Source organism: Peromyscus eremicus, chromosome 14 (assembly GCF_949786415.1).
Source record: "Peromyscus eremicus chromosome 14, PerEre_H2_v1, whole genome shotgun sequence".
Lineage (NCBI taxonomy): Eukaryota > Metazoa > Chordata > Mammalia > Rodentia > Cricetidae > Peromyscus > Peromyscus eremicus.
In genome coordinates this window covers 83,892,126-83,907,342 of record NC_081430.1, presented here as the reverse complement: position 1 = coordinate 83,907,342, position 15,217 = coordinate 83,892,126, and the positions used below count along the sequence as shown (strand labels likewise).

Below are 15,217 nucleotides of genomic sequence, written 5' to 3'. Positions count from 1 at the left end.
CAGGACAATACTAATATCCAAAAGTAGCTTCAATTCCCTTACAGTCAGTTCTTTCAATCGCTGCCAGACACAGGGCAAACATCTGTTTTCACTTCTTTCCAAACAGATAAGCAGGATCATGTACTATGTATCCTTTCTTCTGAGCATGAAACATCTCAGCTTTATCCCTATTGGTTGCATATATCAGTATTTTATTCTTTTATGTGTTCAGTATAAGTTGTGGTGTGGATGTACCACAAGTTTGTTTATCTTTTCAACAGTTGAAGGACATCTGGATTACTTCCAGTTTAGAGAAGATTGTGAATAAAGTTGCTTGAAAGCACTTACATATAGACTTTTATATAAACATTGAATTTTTATACAAACATTTCCATTTTCCCAGGTGTGGGCCTGCTATGTAGTTTACCAAGTTATCTATTGCTAGATAATAAACAACCCCAAAATATAGCAGCTTAAAATAGTAGTTCACATTCATGATGTCAGTTTCTGTGGGCCAGCAATGTGGGATGACAGAACTGGGTAGTTCTGTCTCAGCCATCTGATGAGGTTACAGTCCAGATGCGTGCCTACACTGCCATCATCAGCCATCTGATGAGGTTACAGTCCAGATGCGTGCCTACACTGCCATCATCAGCCATCTGATGAGGTTACAGTCCAGATGCGTGCCTACACTGCCATCATCAGCCATCTGATGAGGTTACAGTCCAGATGCGTGCCTACACTGCCATCATCAGCCATCTGATGAGGTTACAGTCCAGATGCGTGCCTACACTGCCATCATCAGCCATCTGATGAGGTTACAGTCCAGATGTGTGCCTACACTGCCATCATCAGCCATCTGATGAGGTTACAGTCCAGATGCGTGCCTACACTGCCATCATCAGGCCCAGCTAGGATGGAGCACGCACTGCTCAGGATGCTCACAGGTACTGAGCTGGCTGCCAATGAGAGGCTTCAGTTCCTCAGGCGAACCCTTCCACAGGCTGCACACTTTCATGACATGCTGCTGACTTCTCCCGGGCCCACTGATCTGAGGAAGAGGTTGCAATGTCTGTTATGACCTAGTCTCCAACAAGGCATTGCACCACTTCCGCCACATTCCATTTGTTAGAGGCAAATCCCTAAGTCTAGTTGACACTCAAGAACAGAAAAATTTAGCTCAACCTTTTGAAGGAAGTGTCAAAGAATTTACAGACACATTTTACAATCACCACAGAAGTACATGTTTAATTTTATAAGAACTGCCAGCAGTTATTCTGAGGATACTGGAAAAAACAGGCTCAGTTTCTCCTACCATAGTCTGAGATATGGAGGAAATACCAAAGCGTTTTCCTAGTCTCCACTGGCAGCTCCACCTAATTACTCAACACTCCTGACACCAGCTTGGAGGGGAGGGAGGGCTTTCCCACTGCAGATGCCCCTGGGTGTCCTCTAATTCAGTTCTGACACCGTCTACCTGGAGGTGGCATCCGATCCCTCAGGATGAAGGCTCAGTCCCCAAGGCTGACCCTAGTTCCAAGTGGCAGATTGCTTTACCTGTGCTTCTGACCAGCCACCCCAGACCTTCTCTTTGGGTTTGATGAGTTTGCGTGAGTAGACAACTGAACTCGGTAAAACACACTGGTTGACTGTAAAGCCTATTACAAAGAGTGCAGATTAAAGACATGTACATGGATGAGATGTGGAGGAGGGGATACAGAGCAGCCTGCCCTCTGGGACTGTACCTGCCAGGACCTCCACATGTTCAGCTATCCAGCTCTCCAAACTTAGTCCTTTGGGGCTAGTAATGGAAGCATCACTAAGTAGGTATGACTAAGTCGCTGGTCACTGGTGATCATGTTAAAACTTCAACCCTTCCCCGCCTTCCTGAAGGCTGAAGGGCAGATTGAAACGCCAACCTTCTTACCAGGACTCAGCCTTTCCTATAGCCTGTGAACATCCTGAAACCACCTAGAGCCTGCCAGTCACCAGGCAATTGATTAGCATATAAAAAGACACTCTGGCGATTCTAGAAGATTCTAGAAGATAAAAATCAAGATTAAGATATTTCACAATTTCCAGGCATCCGAGGTGGTTGAACCACTTTGCACTCTCACCAGTATGTACCACCGTGCCAGTCACCATGTACCCCAGCTAGAAGCACTTAGTGTGGTCTGATGTTCAAAGCCACTTGAATAGGTGTGTATCAGTACCTCATGTGATTGGAATTTGTATTCCACTACTGACTAACGATGTTGAATATCTTTAACTGACCACACATAAATTTTCCTTGATATATCCATTTAAAGTTTTCCCTATCTTTATAAATTTGTTTAACTACACAGACACACACACACACACACACAGACACACACACACACACACGTGTGCACTCATCAAAGTATCCACTAATCTTTTTTTCCATTTTGAAAACTAAGATTGTTTTCTTACTACTAAGTTATCAGAATTTGTGATATACTTTGGATACAAACTCTTAATCAGAGACATGTTCATAAATACTTCTCCAGACTATGATTTGTTTCTCACTCTGGTGAAGTCCCCTTGTCTTTTTGTCTTTTATGCACCAAGCTTTGTTCTAGCTAAGAAACCTTTGTCTAAGCAAAGATCATCACGATTTCCTTTATGTGGGGTTTATGTTTAGAACTTACATCTATGATCTTTATTCCAAATGGGTTTTTTAAAACCTGACTTAAAAGTATAAAATCTGTTTTAAAACAGATTTTGAACATAAATATAAAAGATGTTTAAGCCTGACTTTTTATAAATATACTCAAAATTTTAGACTATAAGAATCAAATACCTTAAATATCCGAGACTTTATCTAACAGAGCTACAGTATGAGACCCTGTTCCAAAATAAACAAACACAAAATGATCTGTCATTAAAATTAATGATCTATCAGTTGACAACCTGTTGTGGAATAATCTTTTTGTGGACTGTGAAGATGTGTCACTCTGATTGGTTTAATAAAAAGCTGGACGGCCCATAACTATGCAGGATTTCCAGGCAGAGAGAACACTGGGAAGAAGGGAGGAGATGCCAGGAGACGCAGAGGAAGCAACATGGGTAATACAGAGTACAGGTAATCAAGCCACATAAAAGAATGTAGACTGAAAGATATGGGTTAATTTAAGTTATAAGAGCTAGTTAGAAACAAGCCTAAGCTATTGGCTTCATAATTAATAATAAGTCTCAGTGTTGTTATTTAGGAGCTGGCTGGCGGGACAGGGAAAGACTGGCTACAACAACCAATGTTATCTCTCAAATTCGTAAAACAGACATGGAAATCACCTTCACATAAGGAGGAAGTGTTATGCTGTCACTAGAATCTGATCTCAATTTGTTGTGTCTTTGGGATCCTAATTTTCTTCTTCTTTTGTTTGAGACAGAGTCTCATATAATCTATGGTGGTATTTTATTTGTGCTGAAATGTGATTTTATTTGTATGTTAATAAAGTTGCCTGGAGATCAGAAGTCACAGCGAGCCATAACCAGGAGTCAGGCAGTGGTAACACACACCCTTAATCCGATCACATGGCAGGCAGAGTCTGTGTGGTCAAGGACATATCCAAAGCAAGGTGACCTGAACTTTTAATCCCAGTACCAACCATAGAGACCTGGAGGTCTGTATAGACAGACAGTGACAAGGAAGTCATGTGGTTGGGTTTAGAGCCAATGAGAAGGCAGAACAGAAAGGCAATAAAAAGACAGGACACAGGACGAAGGTCTCTCTCTCAGGGGAAGGACAGCAGCGAGGGGTAAGAAGGTGGTCTTAGTTCTTGGCTACTGCTCTGATCTCTGGGCTTTTAACTCTGCATTTGGCTCTGTGTTTCTTATTTAATAAGACCGTTTAGAATTTCATCTACAATAGTCTATGCTGGACTTGATTTGTTCTGGAACCAAGGCAGGCATGAATTCAGCCTCCTGCTCTATGTCCCAAGTGCAAGGATTTACGAGCATGTGCCATCACACCTAGCTTGGAACCCTAAAGCTATATGCCTATTAAGATAGGAGCTGAGTCATTCTTTAGTAGAAATGAAGATGTGTGTGAAAGGAAGGTGAAAAAGGAGCCCTCCGCCACTGAAGATGCTATGAACAACCTCAACTTTAGGAAAGAGCATTGGAAAATGTCTCTTTAAAACCGTTCACATCACTATAGCCCTTCAAGAGTCTCCACCTCCCAGGGACATGAACACCTCAGCCTCCAGTATGGGCTATGGCACTTGCCAAGTTCCTTCTTCTTCCATTCCCCTAAGAACATGACACCGCCGGGCGGTGGTGGCGCACGCCTTTAATCCCAGCACTCGGGAGGCAGAGGTAGGCGAATCTCTGTGAGTTCAAGGCCAGCCTGGGCTACAGAGTGAGTTCCAGGAAAAGGCGCAAAGCTACACAGAGAAACCCTGTCTCGAAAAACAAAAAACAAAAAACAAAAAACAAAAAAAACAAACAAACAAAAAAAAGAACATGACACCTCTCCTCTGGCCACACGTTCCAATGACAGCTACCTTTAAACGCTGCAAAACACCCAGAGGCCCATTACCTGGGGAAGTGATTAACTTTCTGTGCTTCAGAAAGGGTTCGAAGTAAGAAAGGCTTCAGGTGGGATCCTGTCCACATCAGGTTATAGTCAGTGCTGCTCGGGTGAACCTAGTCACAGAAGACACATGGAAAACAAACAAACAAAAATAAGCAGCAGCCTGTCTCCAGAGGAGCAGTGACAGAGAAGGTCAACGGTTTCTCATCTACAGGACTCTCGGCATGACCCAGTTACTACATACAAGCCCATTCCTGCAGAGGGTAGCACAGCAAGCCATGTCACGAGGGTTAAAGAAAGGGAGAGCAGGGAGGCCCCAAACACACCCAATCAAATAAATCAACCCTTCTGAACAAGTCAATCATGTCTAATACACTCACATATCACAGTGTGCCTCAAAACTGCACTCCAGACTCCTTTTTCTCAGACCTCCCTTATGTCCTTGTAGATCAAAACTAAAGCCAGACCTGGAGGACTTGGTGGTTAAGAGTATATACTGTTCTTGGGAAGGACCTAGGTTCAATTCCCAGCACCTACACTGGGTGGCTCATAACCACCTACAACTCCAGGTAGAGGGGGCGCTGATGCCTCTGGCCTCTCTGGGCACTCTCATGCATACACCCACACACAGACACATAATTAAAAACTAGAACAGTAAATCTAAGAAAAAGTTTTAAACCCTAGATTTTGTTTAATCATTCATTAGAATTCATTTGTCCATTCATTAATTGTGTACTCTGCCCATATAACACACTAGGACAATGACAAATGCTGGAGATAAAAAAGCAACGAGACAGGACATGAACAGTATGAGGTCCCCAAGTGCCCCCTATTGGTACCAACCTAGAATACGCAGCTAGTGACCAGACTTTCATCAGTGGTCTCTCAGTAGTGGTGGACTGTGTAGCATCTGTACCTGTCCCTTTCAATGACAACATCTCGTTTTCGCAGATTTCTTAGGGGGATAATTTGCTCCTGGATATTAAAGTACCTGCCAGTCACCCATCCACCCTCTTCTCCATACCAGATCCATGACCTAAGCTGGCCCAACAATTCTATCACCAGAAAAAGGCACACGGACAATGAATGGAGTCCAGTAACTTCCACAGCAGTGTGTTGAGATAAACCTAGAGAATCCTGCCCTTCGGTCCCTGAGGCTGCTGTGGCCTCTCCCCTTCTAAGGAAGCCTCTGCTTCTATGAGCCGGCCTCTCCACAGCACTCTGCAAGTCTGTCTTGGTTCCAGTTACAGGGTCTGCTTCTGGTGTGTGCAACCAAAGAACCCCAAAGAGATATCTGCCCAAATCTAAGATCATCACAAGAAAGGGGGAGAGGGGATGCTGTGGAAATGCTTCCCATGTACCACAAGGAGGAACTGCTGGTAGTACCAAGTTCTGCAGAGCCTCTAATCACTGGTCCCGTGCGCTTCCTAGCGCGGCCTCTGCGGATGGATAAAGTCAGTTAGGTAGCTAGGATTTCAGCTTTTGAGGCGATTAGGTGAGGTGAGGTCATAAAAATGAGCTTACTTCATGAAATCCATGGGCTGTCAGAATGCTTCGCACCAGGCGACTGTCCGTTCTCACAATCTTATAAGACAAATGATAACGCTCTAAACAAAAATACAGAATCAAGTTCAGTAGCCAGAAAGTTGAATTGCAAAGACAAAAATAAACAGCAACATGGAAACTTGATTAATGCACTCAATGGTGTTATACTGCTGCCCTTAAAGTGACTATAAATCAGTTGAGGAGACTTAGAGCCAAGGCTTCCTTTAAATGCATTTTTAGTATTGGATTGTGATGGGGATTTGTGCAACTACGGTGTGTGTGGAGGACGCGGGACAACTCTGTGCAGCTGGTCCCTCCTCCCTTCCTTGGAGTCCAGGGGTTGAACTCGGGTCCTCAGGCCTGCAGGACAGGCACTCCATACTCTGAGCTATGTTGCCGGCCAGAGAGCAAGGGCTCTTAAGCTAAGAGATGCTGGGGCTAACTCAGTACAGAAAGGGGAGCAGACCTGCATCATCTCTGTTTTCACTACTTTCCAGGTGGAATTTAACAAGGCTTTCCAGGCGGTGCCAGTGCATGCTTTTAATCCCTGCACTTGGGAGGCAGAGGCAGGAGGATCTCTGTGAGTTCGAGGCCAGTCTGGTCTTCAAAGTTGAGTTCCAGGACAGTAGGGCTACACAAAGAAACCCTGTCTCAAAAATAAAACAAAAAACAAACCAACAAACCAACAAAGCAATGCTTTCTTCCATGAGGAGTGTAGGCAACCAAAGCAGGAAGTGTAAGAGTGCTGTGTCCTGACACCAGAGACACTAGGCGTTGAGTTCACTTCACAGTTGGTACAGTGTTCACAGTACTTACAAGCTATAGTAGTTAGCAAACCAGTGCACTAAGAAAAACTACGTATGTCTTGAATCTGGGGGTTGGGTTACATTTTTATTTTTTAGTTTCTTGACACAAGGCTATACTAGTAGCCTAGGCTGGCCTAATACTTGCTGTGTAGTCCATACTAGCCTGAAGCATGTACTCCTGCATTCAAGAATTAGAGGCATACACTACCACATCCAGCTATTTATCTTCTTAATATTTTAATTACTATAATTCAATACAATTAATTTCCTTTCTAACTATTTGTCTACTTTTCCATCTTAAAAATCATTACTCTGGGAAAAAGTCCTTAGACTTTTCTAGACTGAGAAGTAGGTCCACTATCCTTAAAAGGCTAAGGGCCCCTGCTCCAGACAGCCCTCTATGTCCTCAAATGCTGATTACCAGACATCTTAGACCAGAGGTCTCTCCAATAGGAAAAAGCCAGCAGGAACCTCCAAATGCCCCTTTAAGACAGGCCCATACTACCAGGCCAGCTTGGCACCAGCCTCCTGCCCTTGTGAACATTTCCTACTGGCCCCTGGAGACAGAATGTTTTCCTTTATCCTGTCTGATAGAAAAATCTGTAATCACGTGAGCATTTACGCCATGACACTAAATCTTCCTATACGCCCCTCCAAACTGAGAACGTTAGCTAAGAATTGTACAGAAATTCTTTTTGCTATTTTTTTTTTTTTTTGAGACAAAGTTTACTCCAGCTCAGGCCTCAGTCCCCCAAGTGTTGAGATCACAGGCACAAGCCTGAACACCTGGCTCCGGACCAGTACTTTTAAAGGACTGCATCCTAAACGAGTCTGAATGAGAACAGTGCAGACATCTATTTGCAAATAGATAGCACAATGTTCAGCCCCATCATCAAAGACAACTATGTTTTTTAAGAATTTATATGGAAAGCTTCATAAATCCCTGCTGCTCCCACAGACACATTAGGGGGCCTACTATAACCCTTGGTATGCACTCTATGCAAAGCTGAATCATAAAGATGGGCGTGGACAAGCCAGACTTTCTTCTAGAGCCCAACCACAAGCTTTTCCCAGCAGCCCCATTACGTTGTCTTTACAACACCACTGTAAGAAACACAGGGCAGCCGGGCGGTGGTGGCGCATGCCTTTAATCCCAGCACTTGGGAGGCAGAGCCAGGCGGATCTCTGTGAGTTCGAGGCCAGCCTGGGCTACCAAGTGAGTTCCAGGAAAGGCGCAAAGCTACACAGAGAAATCCTGTCTCGAAAAACCAAAAAAAAAAAAGAAAGAAAGAAACACAGGGCAGAAGCCTATGCATTTGTTTTCCTGCAGAGGAATGTCAAGAACAGCGCAGAGTGCTGCAGACTGTAAGCTGGGAGGCCTGGACCATCCATGTCACAACGAGCTTGAGTGGGCTCTCAAGGGACAAGTTGGAGACAATCTAACATAAAAGTGACGAAGCAACAGATAGATTGTAATGCAACTACAAAAGTAATCGTAAATCCCACGCACAAGACAGGGAGGCACTATGCTGGTTTGCTTCTGCTGTTCTAACAACCATGCTGGGCAGCTTAAACATGAACGTGCAGCCCCCCACGGGAACACAGGCCCCATAGTCTACAGCAAGGCTACGGCAATCAGGCTGTTCCCTTCTGCAGGCTCCGGGTGGGCTCTGGGTCCTTCACGATTCAGCTTCCAATGGCCACCTGCATTCTTTCCCTCGGTGCTCTGTGGCTGTGCTCCTGTCTTTCCCTGGTGCTCTGTGGCTGTGCTCCTGTCTTTCCCTCGGTGCTCTGTGGCTGTGCTCCTGTCTTTCCCTCGGTGCTCTGTGGCTGTGCTCCTGTCTTTCCCTCGGTGCTCTGTGGCTGTGCTCCCTGTTTTTCCCTCAGTGCTCTGTGGCTGTGCTCCCTGTCTTTCACTCAGTGCTCTGTGGCTGTGCTCCTGTCTTTCCCTCGGTGCTCTGTGGCTGTGCTCCCGTTCCCTATCTTTCACTCAGTGCTCTGTGGTTATGCTCCCTGTCTTTCATTCAGTGCTCTGTGGTTGTGCTCCCTGTCTTTCACTCAGTGCTCTGTGGCTGTGCTCCCGCTCCCTGTCTTTCACTCAGTGCTCTGTGGCTGTGCTCCCTGTCTTTCCCTCAGTGCTCTGTGGCTGTGCTCCCGCTCACTGTCTTTCACTCAGTGCTCTGTGGCTGTGCTCCCGCTCCCTGTCTTTCACTCAGTGCTCTGTGGTTGTGCTCCCTGTCTTTCCCTCAGTGCTCTGTGGCTGTGCTCCCTGTCTTTCCCTCAATGCTCTGTGGCTGTGCTCCCTGTCTTTCCCTCAGTGCTCTGTGGCTGTGCTCCCTGTCTTTCCCTCAGTGCTCTGTGGTTGTGCTCCCTGTCTTTCAAAGGTAACAATGCCAGGTCTAGTCTTTTCCACCTTGTATCACTCTGGCCCTGCTGGCTCCTCCTTCCATGTTAAGGAATCCTGTGGATGCATTAAACTGGACACTCTGGGGCTAATCCAGGGTAATCCTCTAACTTGAAGGTCAACCAATTAGCAACTTTAATTCCTCTTTACCATAAAGGTTTATATATACAGGTTCCAGAGATTCATACTTCGCTCACATGCAAAATAAATTCAACCCATCCCAACATCCTCATCAACTCAACCCAAAGTCTAAAAATCTCATCCAAATTTATCAACTCAAAATTCTCAAATCTTATTATCTATATTAGTATGATTCACTTGGGACAAAACTGCTCTCCACCAGTGGCCCTGCAACAAATTATTTGATAATATGATAATATGATTCACTTGGGACAAAACTGCTCTCCACCAGTGGCCCTGCAACACATTATTTGCTCCACAAATACAATAAATAGAACTCCAGCTACATGGAGGCTGGTTCAAATTCAGACAATTTAAAGATGAAAAAAAAAAAAAAAAGTCCCAGTACGGATTTATAGATTCAAGTCTGGCAAATTAAACTGGCACTTGTCTCCAGGTCTTAGGAGGAGCGCTGTGATTTGCAGTGTGCCTGTGGGCCTGAGGCTCCGCCTCTGGAGTAAGCCACGCTTGTCTGCAGCTGAGCAGGGTCGTCATCGTGTTTCTTGTCTGTGGAATGTGGTGGACCTCACAGCAGCTTCATTTCCTCTGGATGCTGTTCCCTTCAGGGCAAGCTGGCAGTCTACTTGTTGGTAAAACGTTCTAAAGAATCCTACAGGTCCCTTACACGTGGCCTCCCTCCAGATGATAAAGGAGTCCTCTACAGACCTTCCTCAATAAGCCATGTCTAGATGCTCCAGTCCTTGGCTGGCCGCTGTCCTTCCCCACCCTGAGCCCCCAAGGGCACGCAACAAGGAAATTGTCCTTCCCACAGCTCGTCAATCTCACCCCTCTTCTTCCCTCCAAGGAACTTCTGAATTATCTCCTGATCTTGTGGGTCGATGAGGAACCTTAATTCCATCTATAACCGCATTCCCCTTTGAATACATCACAGTCACAGGTTACGGGAATGAGGAGATGGTCATCTTTTGGGTGCGAAGGATTATTCTGCCCACTACAAACAGAAAAGCTTGTTACAGAAAATCCAGCTCATAAATGTAGACAGAACTGGCGGTGCAGCTCCCAGTTGGTAGAATGCTAGCAAGCTCGAAGCCATGAGTTAGACCCCAGCACTGCATAAACCAGGTGTGATGGTGAGCATTTATAATCCTGGCACTCAGGAGACAGAAACTCAAGGTCATCCTCAGCTACATATCAAGTTCAAGGTCAGTCTGAGCTAACCCTGCTTCAAAAGAAAATTAATTAATTTTGTGGGACTGGGGAAATGGCTCAGTGAGTAAGACTTGCTGTGAAAACAGTATATGAGCTCAAATATCCAGCATGCACATAAAAGCTGGGCATGGCTCTCTATGCTTAATCCAGAATTGGGAGGGACAAATGGATTCTAGAGATTACTGACCAGCCAGCCTAGACAAATGATCAGCTTGAGGTTCAGCAAGAAGCTGTGAAGGTGTGGGGTGATAGAGGAAAACACCTAAGGTCTTCCTCTGGCCTCTGCAAAGACACACAAAGACAACCCCCACACACACACACATAAATGTAAACAAAAACATGGAAAAATATCAGTTTACAAAAACCTTAAGAGTAGTGACTCAGACAAGCATCAGTTGGTACAGGAAAGAGACTACTGGGAGACAGGATGCTCATACATCTCAACGTATCACTCCAGAGAGTGTTTATAAACCTTTACAAAGAAACAGTCTGATGAACATTATCTTAACCAAATGACCAAACTCGAAATCACTAGTAATACAAAATAATGCCATTGTAGTAGAATATTATTTTAAGGTGTGTTACTTTTGTTTAAGTTGCATTTGTTTAACTCTGTGAAGCTGTGTTACTGTGCCTGTCTAAAACACCTGATGGGCTAATAAAGAACTGGCCAATAGCAAGGCAGGAGAAAGGATAGGTGGGGCTGGCAGGGAGAGAGAATATATAGAAGGAGAAAATTGGGAGGAGAGAGCTAAGATCTAGCAGCCAGAGGAGGAGGACTAGCCACCCAGCTACACAGCCAGCCACAGAGTAAGAGTAAGATTTACAGAAGTAAGAGAACAGGAAAAGCCCAGAGGCAAAAGGTAGTCAGAATAAGTTAAGGAAAGCTGGCAAGAAACTAAGCCAAGGTAAGGCTGGGCATTGATAATTGAAAATAAGCCTCCGTGTGTGATTTATGTGGGAGCTGGGTAAAGAGTAAAAACAGCAGCAGCCATGTGCTTCCCTCAGTGATACACTGGCGAGCACACAACTTCACCAAACAAACTCCTGCACAGTCAGAAAAATCTGGATCTAAGCATGTGGAGCAGAGGACAGTAATAATCAAACCTGAGAATATCTGGCGCTGGCAAGACGGCTCAGAGGGTAAGGATACCTTACCTGTCACCAAGCCTAAAGACCTGAGTTCAATCCCCATGACCTGTATGGTGGAAGGAGAGATGTGATTTCCCTCAAGTTGCCCTCTGATCTACACATGCACACCATGGCATTCTCTCTCTCTCTCTCTCTCTCTCTCTCTCTCTCTCTCTCTCTCTGTGTGTGTGTGTGTGTGTGTGTGTGTGTGTGTGTGTGTGTCTGTCTCTCTCACTCTCTCGCTCTCAAAGTTAATAAAAATTTAAATCTTTAAAATATAAAGAGTATCTGTAAAACGAGCCCAGAATTTTTGAAAGACCAATACCATGATGGACAAAAATAAAAGAGCTTGGGAAGCAGCTGCAGGGCAAAACAAACAGAAGAAATAATAACAAATGTCATCTTTGGTCAGATCCTGAAGAGAAAAAGCAGAACAAAACGCCGCAAAGGACGAACCGCAGCAATGGGGAAGCAGCACAGGGCTGAAGGTCGGAAAAAACATTCCCCCAGTGCTGCCCACTCCGTCCCACACCAGGGCCCCGGTGCCACCCACTCCGTCCCACGGCAGGGCCCCAGCTCTCAGGAGCCGCCTTCTGAAAAAGGAATTAGGACAGGAAGTGGCCCAGCTACTTCTCGAACAGCTCAGAGACCAAAGCTAACTCGGCCAAATGCTCATGTCACAGAGACAACGACTACATACTCTTCCATCTTGCCTAAAGATGTCCACGAAAGATATTTAGGAAAATGAGAGCAAACTGAGATCTTTTACTTATCACAACTGCTGTCACAAACATCTCCACTTCTGCATGCACAAAACCAAAACAAGCCTGCCAGGTGTCCTGTGCCTGTGACCTCAATACTCAAGAGACTGGGGCGGGAAGAAGTGAGTTCAAACCAGTCTGAAGGACACAGCAAGACCTTATCTCAACAAAAGCTGGAGGCAGGAATGACACCCACCTCTGCGCTTGCCTCAGCACAGACCACTGGGAAGTGACTGGAGGTCGGTGAGAAATGAGAGATTCTTATTTGAGGGCAACAGAAGAAACAGTAAGAGAGGATGATACAGGAGCAGAATGGCCAGGGTTGTAATACTTCCTGCCTGGACTCTCTCGTCAATTATATCATTTCTCTAGCCTAAGTTTCCTTCCCTGTAAAACGGAGTTGACAGTAACATGAGTGACCTTACAGGACAGGTCCAAGTGTTCTAGGGAGCTCCAGAACAGCTGTTACATAGTAAAAGTTATTTTATACAGTAAAATAAAAACAAGTGTATAGTACAGTAAAGCTGTATATTTTAATACTTGGTATCATACAAGGTAAGTTGTATACCTGACATAACAAACGAATTATTTCTCTTTTCAGAACGCAGTTGTGTATGTACTTGTATGGAGTATGTGTGTGATACATGTACATGTGTCAACTAGTGAGAGTACCCAGAGGCCAGCGTCAGGAGTCCTGCTCTATTACCCTCCACCTTATTCCCGTGAGACACAAAACCTGGAGCTGGACTCGCAGCCAACGAGCCCTAACAATCCTGTTTGTGCCCCACACAGTGCTGGGGTTACCAGAGCAGCACACAACCATGCTGCTTTTTATGTAGGTGCCGGGGACTCAAACTTATGTCCTTCCTCGTGCCTGCAAGCATTCCGACCTACTAAGCCATCCCCCCAGACTCCACTTAGGGGAACCCAAGGACCAGATCCAGCCTAAAGATGCACTCTTTCACCTGTGGCTTTAAATAAAAGTGAATTCGAAATTAGCTTTGAAAAGTGAAAAAAACACAAATCTAGATTGCTAAGCTTTTCTCTAAAATCCTGCCATCCTCAGGACAATTAACTTTACGCGTTGATGTGACTGAGCAACAGTATGTCCAGACACATAGTCATTTCTGAGAGGGTCTGGCATTTAAGTCTGTGGGCTGAGTAAAGCAAACTGCCATCTCCAGTGGGGTGGGCATCACTCATTCCATTGCGGGCTTAATGAAAGGGTTTGTAAAAGTGTTCTCACTCTCCTCCCTCCCTCTCAGCCTCTCCTCTCTCTTCCCCCAGATACACAAGCTAGAATTGTAACTGTAAACTGAACCCACCCAACTGCCCAAGAAGGAAGAACCACCTGTGCCCTTGTATTCATCCATGTCAAAACAAAAGACCTGATCCTTTGGCTACCAACAAACCACCAAATACCCTGCTTTTCAACCTCTGAAGAACCTTCCCATCAGTTCTACCACAGGACTGAAATTTCAGCTTCCCTAAATGCTCGCCTGTACCCCAAGAAGCAACATGAAATGCTAGTTCAAGGTTGGCCACAACAGAGTAGACAAAAACAAGGAAGCAAGCGTTAGCATAGAGGAACCCCGACAATGCTGACATCCCTAAGGGGGTTAGAAAACATAGCATGAGGCAGAGCACATAGAGGAACCCCGACAATGCTGACATCCCTAAGGGGGTTAGAAAACATAGCATGAGGCAGAGCACATAGAGGAACCCCGACAATGCTGACATCCCTAAGGGGGTTAGAAAACACAGCATGAGGCAGAGCACATAGAGGAACCCCGACAATGCTGACATCCCTAAGGGGGTTAGAAAACATAGCATGAGGCAGAGCACATAGAGGAACCCCGACAATGCTGACATCCCTAAGGGGGTTAGAAAACATAGCATGAGGCAGAGCACATAGAGGAACCCCGACAATGCTGACACCCCTAAGGGGGTTAGAAAACATAGCATGAGGCAGAGCACATAGAGGAACCCCGACAATGCTGACATCCCTAAGGGGGTTAGAAAACATAGCATGAGGCAGAGCACATAGAGGAACCCCGACAATGCTGACATCCCTAAGGGGGTTAGAAAACAGCATGAGGCAGAGCGGTGGCTCGGTGCTCCTGCAGAGGACTCAGGGTGGGTTCCCAACACTCACAGGGTAGCTAAAAACAGCTGGTAACTTAGGATCCAGGAGGTCTTCTGCCTACACCCGCACTTTATAAACACAGTGCACTCGCGTACAGACAAAATACTCAAACATAAAATTAAAACAAAAAATAAAAAACAGCATGGGGCTGTGAATGGTGGTGTACACCTAAAATCCCAGCACTTGAGAGACTGAGGCAGGAGGATCTAGAATTTACGACCAGCCTAGGCTACAGCATGGGAACCCAGAAGGAAGATATAATGATACATTTGATTTTCACTGAGCCAGCAAGAGAGCGCAGCCATCTGAATTAATCACAGGAACCCACACAGTGGACGAGAATCAACTCCTGAAAGCTGTCCTCTGACCATGCATCCTCTCTCTATTCATATATAAAAATAAATACTTTTTTAAAAATACCAGAATAAACTCTTCAATGGCTTCACAGTGGAGTTGTACCCTACTATCAGAAAATTAGTTCTATACCCGAGTTGTTCACAACAGTATTCACCAACCACATCTGACATTTGAAATGTGACC

The 15,217-nt window shown here is 45.2% G+C and overlaps 1 protein-coding gene across 1 annotated transcript in view; it reads right to left on the bottom strand.

Annotated features, from left to right (window-relative positions):
* LOC131924008 (tubulin polyglutamylase TTLL5-like) overlaps window positions 1-15,217 on the bottom strand; it is a 46,605-nt gene that overhangs the window by 18,087 nt on the left and 13,301 nt on the right. The window contains exons 4-5 of the mRNA XM_059279195.1: window positions 6,059-6,141; window positions 4,541-4,647 (exon numbers count right to left, since the gene is read on the bottom strand). Of these exons, the coding sequence (XP_059135178.1) occupies window positions 4,541-4,647; window positions 6,059-6,141 (190 nt within the window). The remainder of the gene's footprint in view (window positions 1-4,540; window positions 4,648-6,058; window positions 6,142-15,217) is intronic.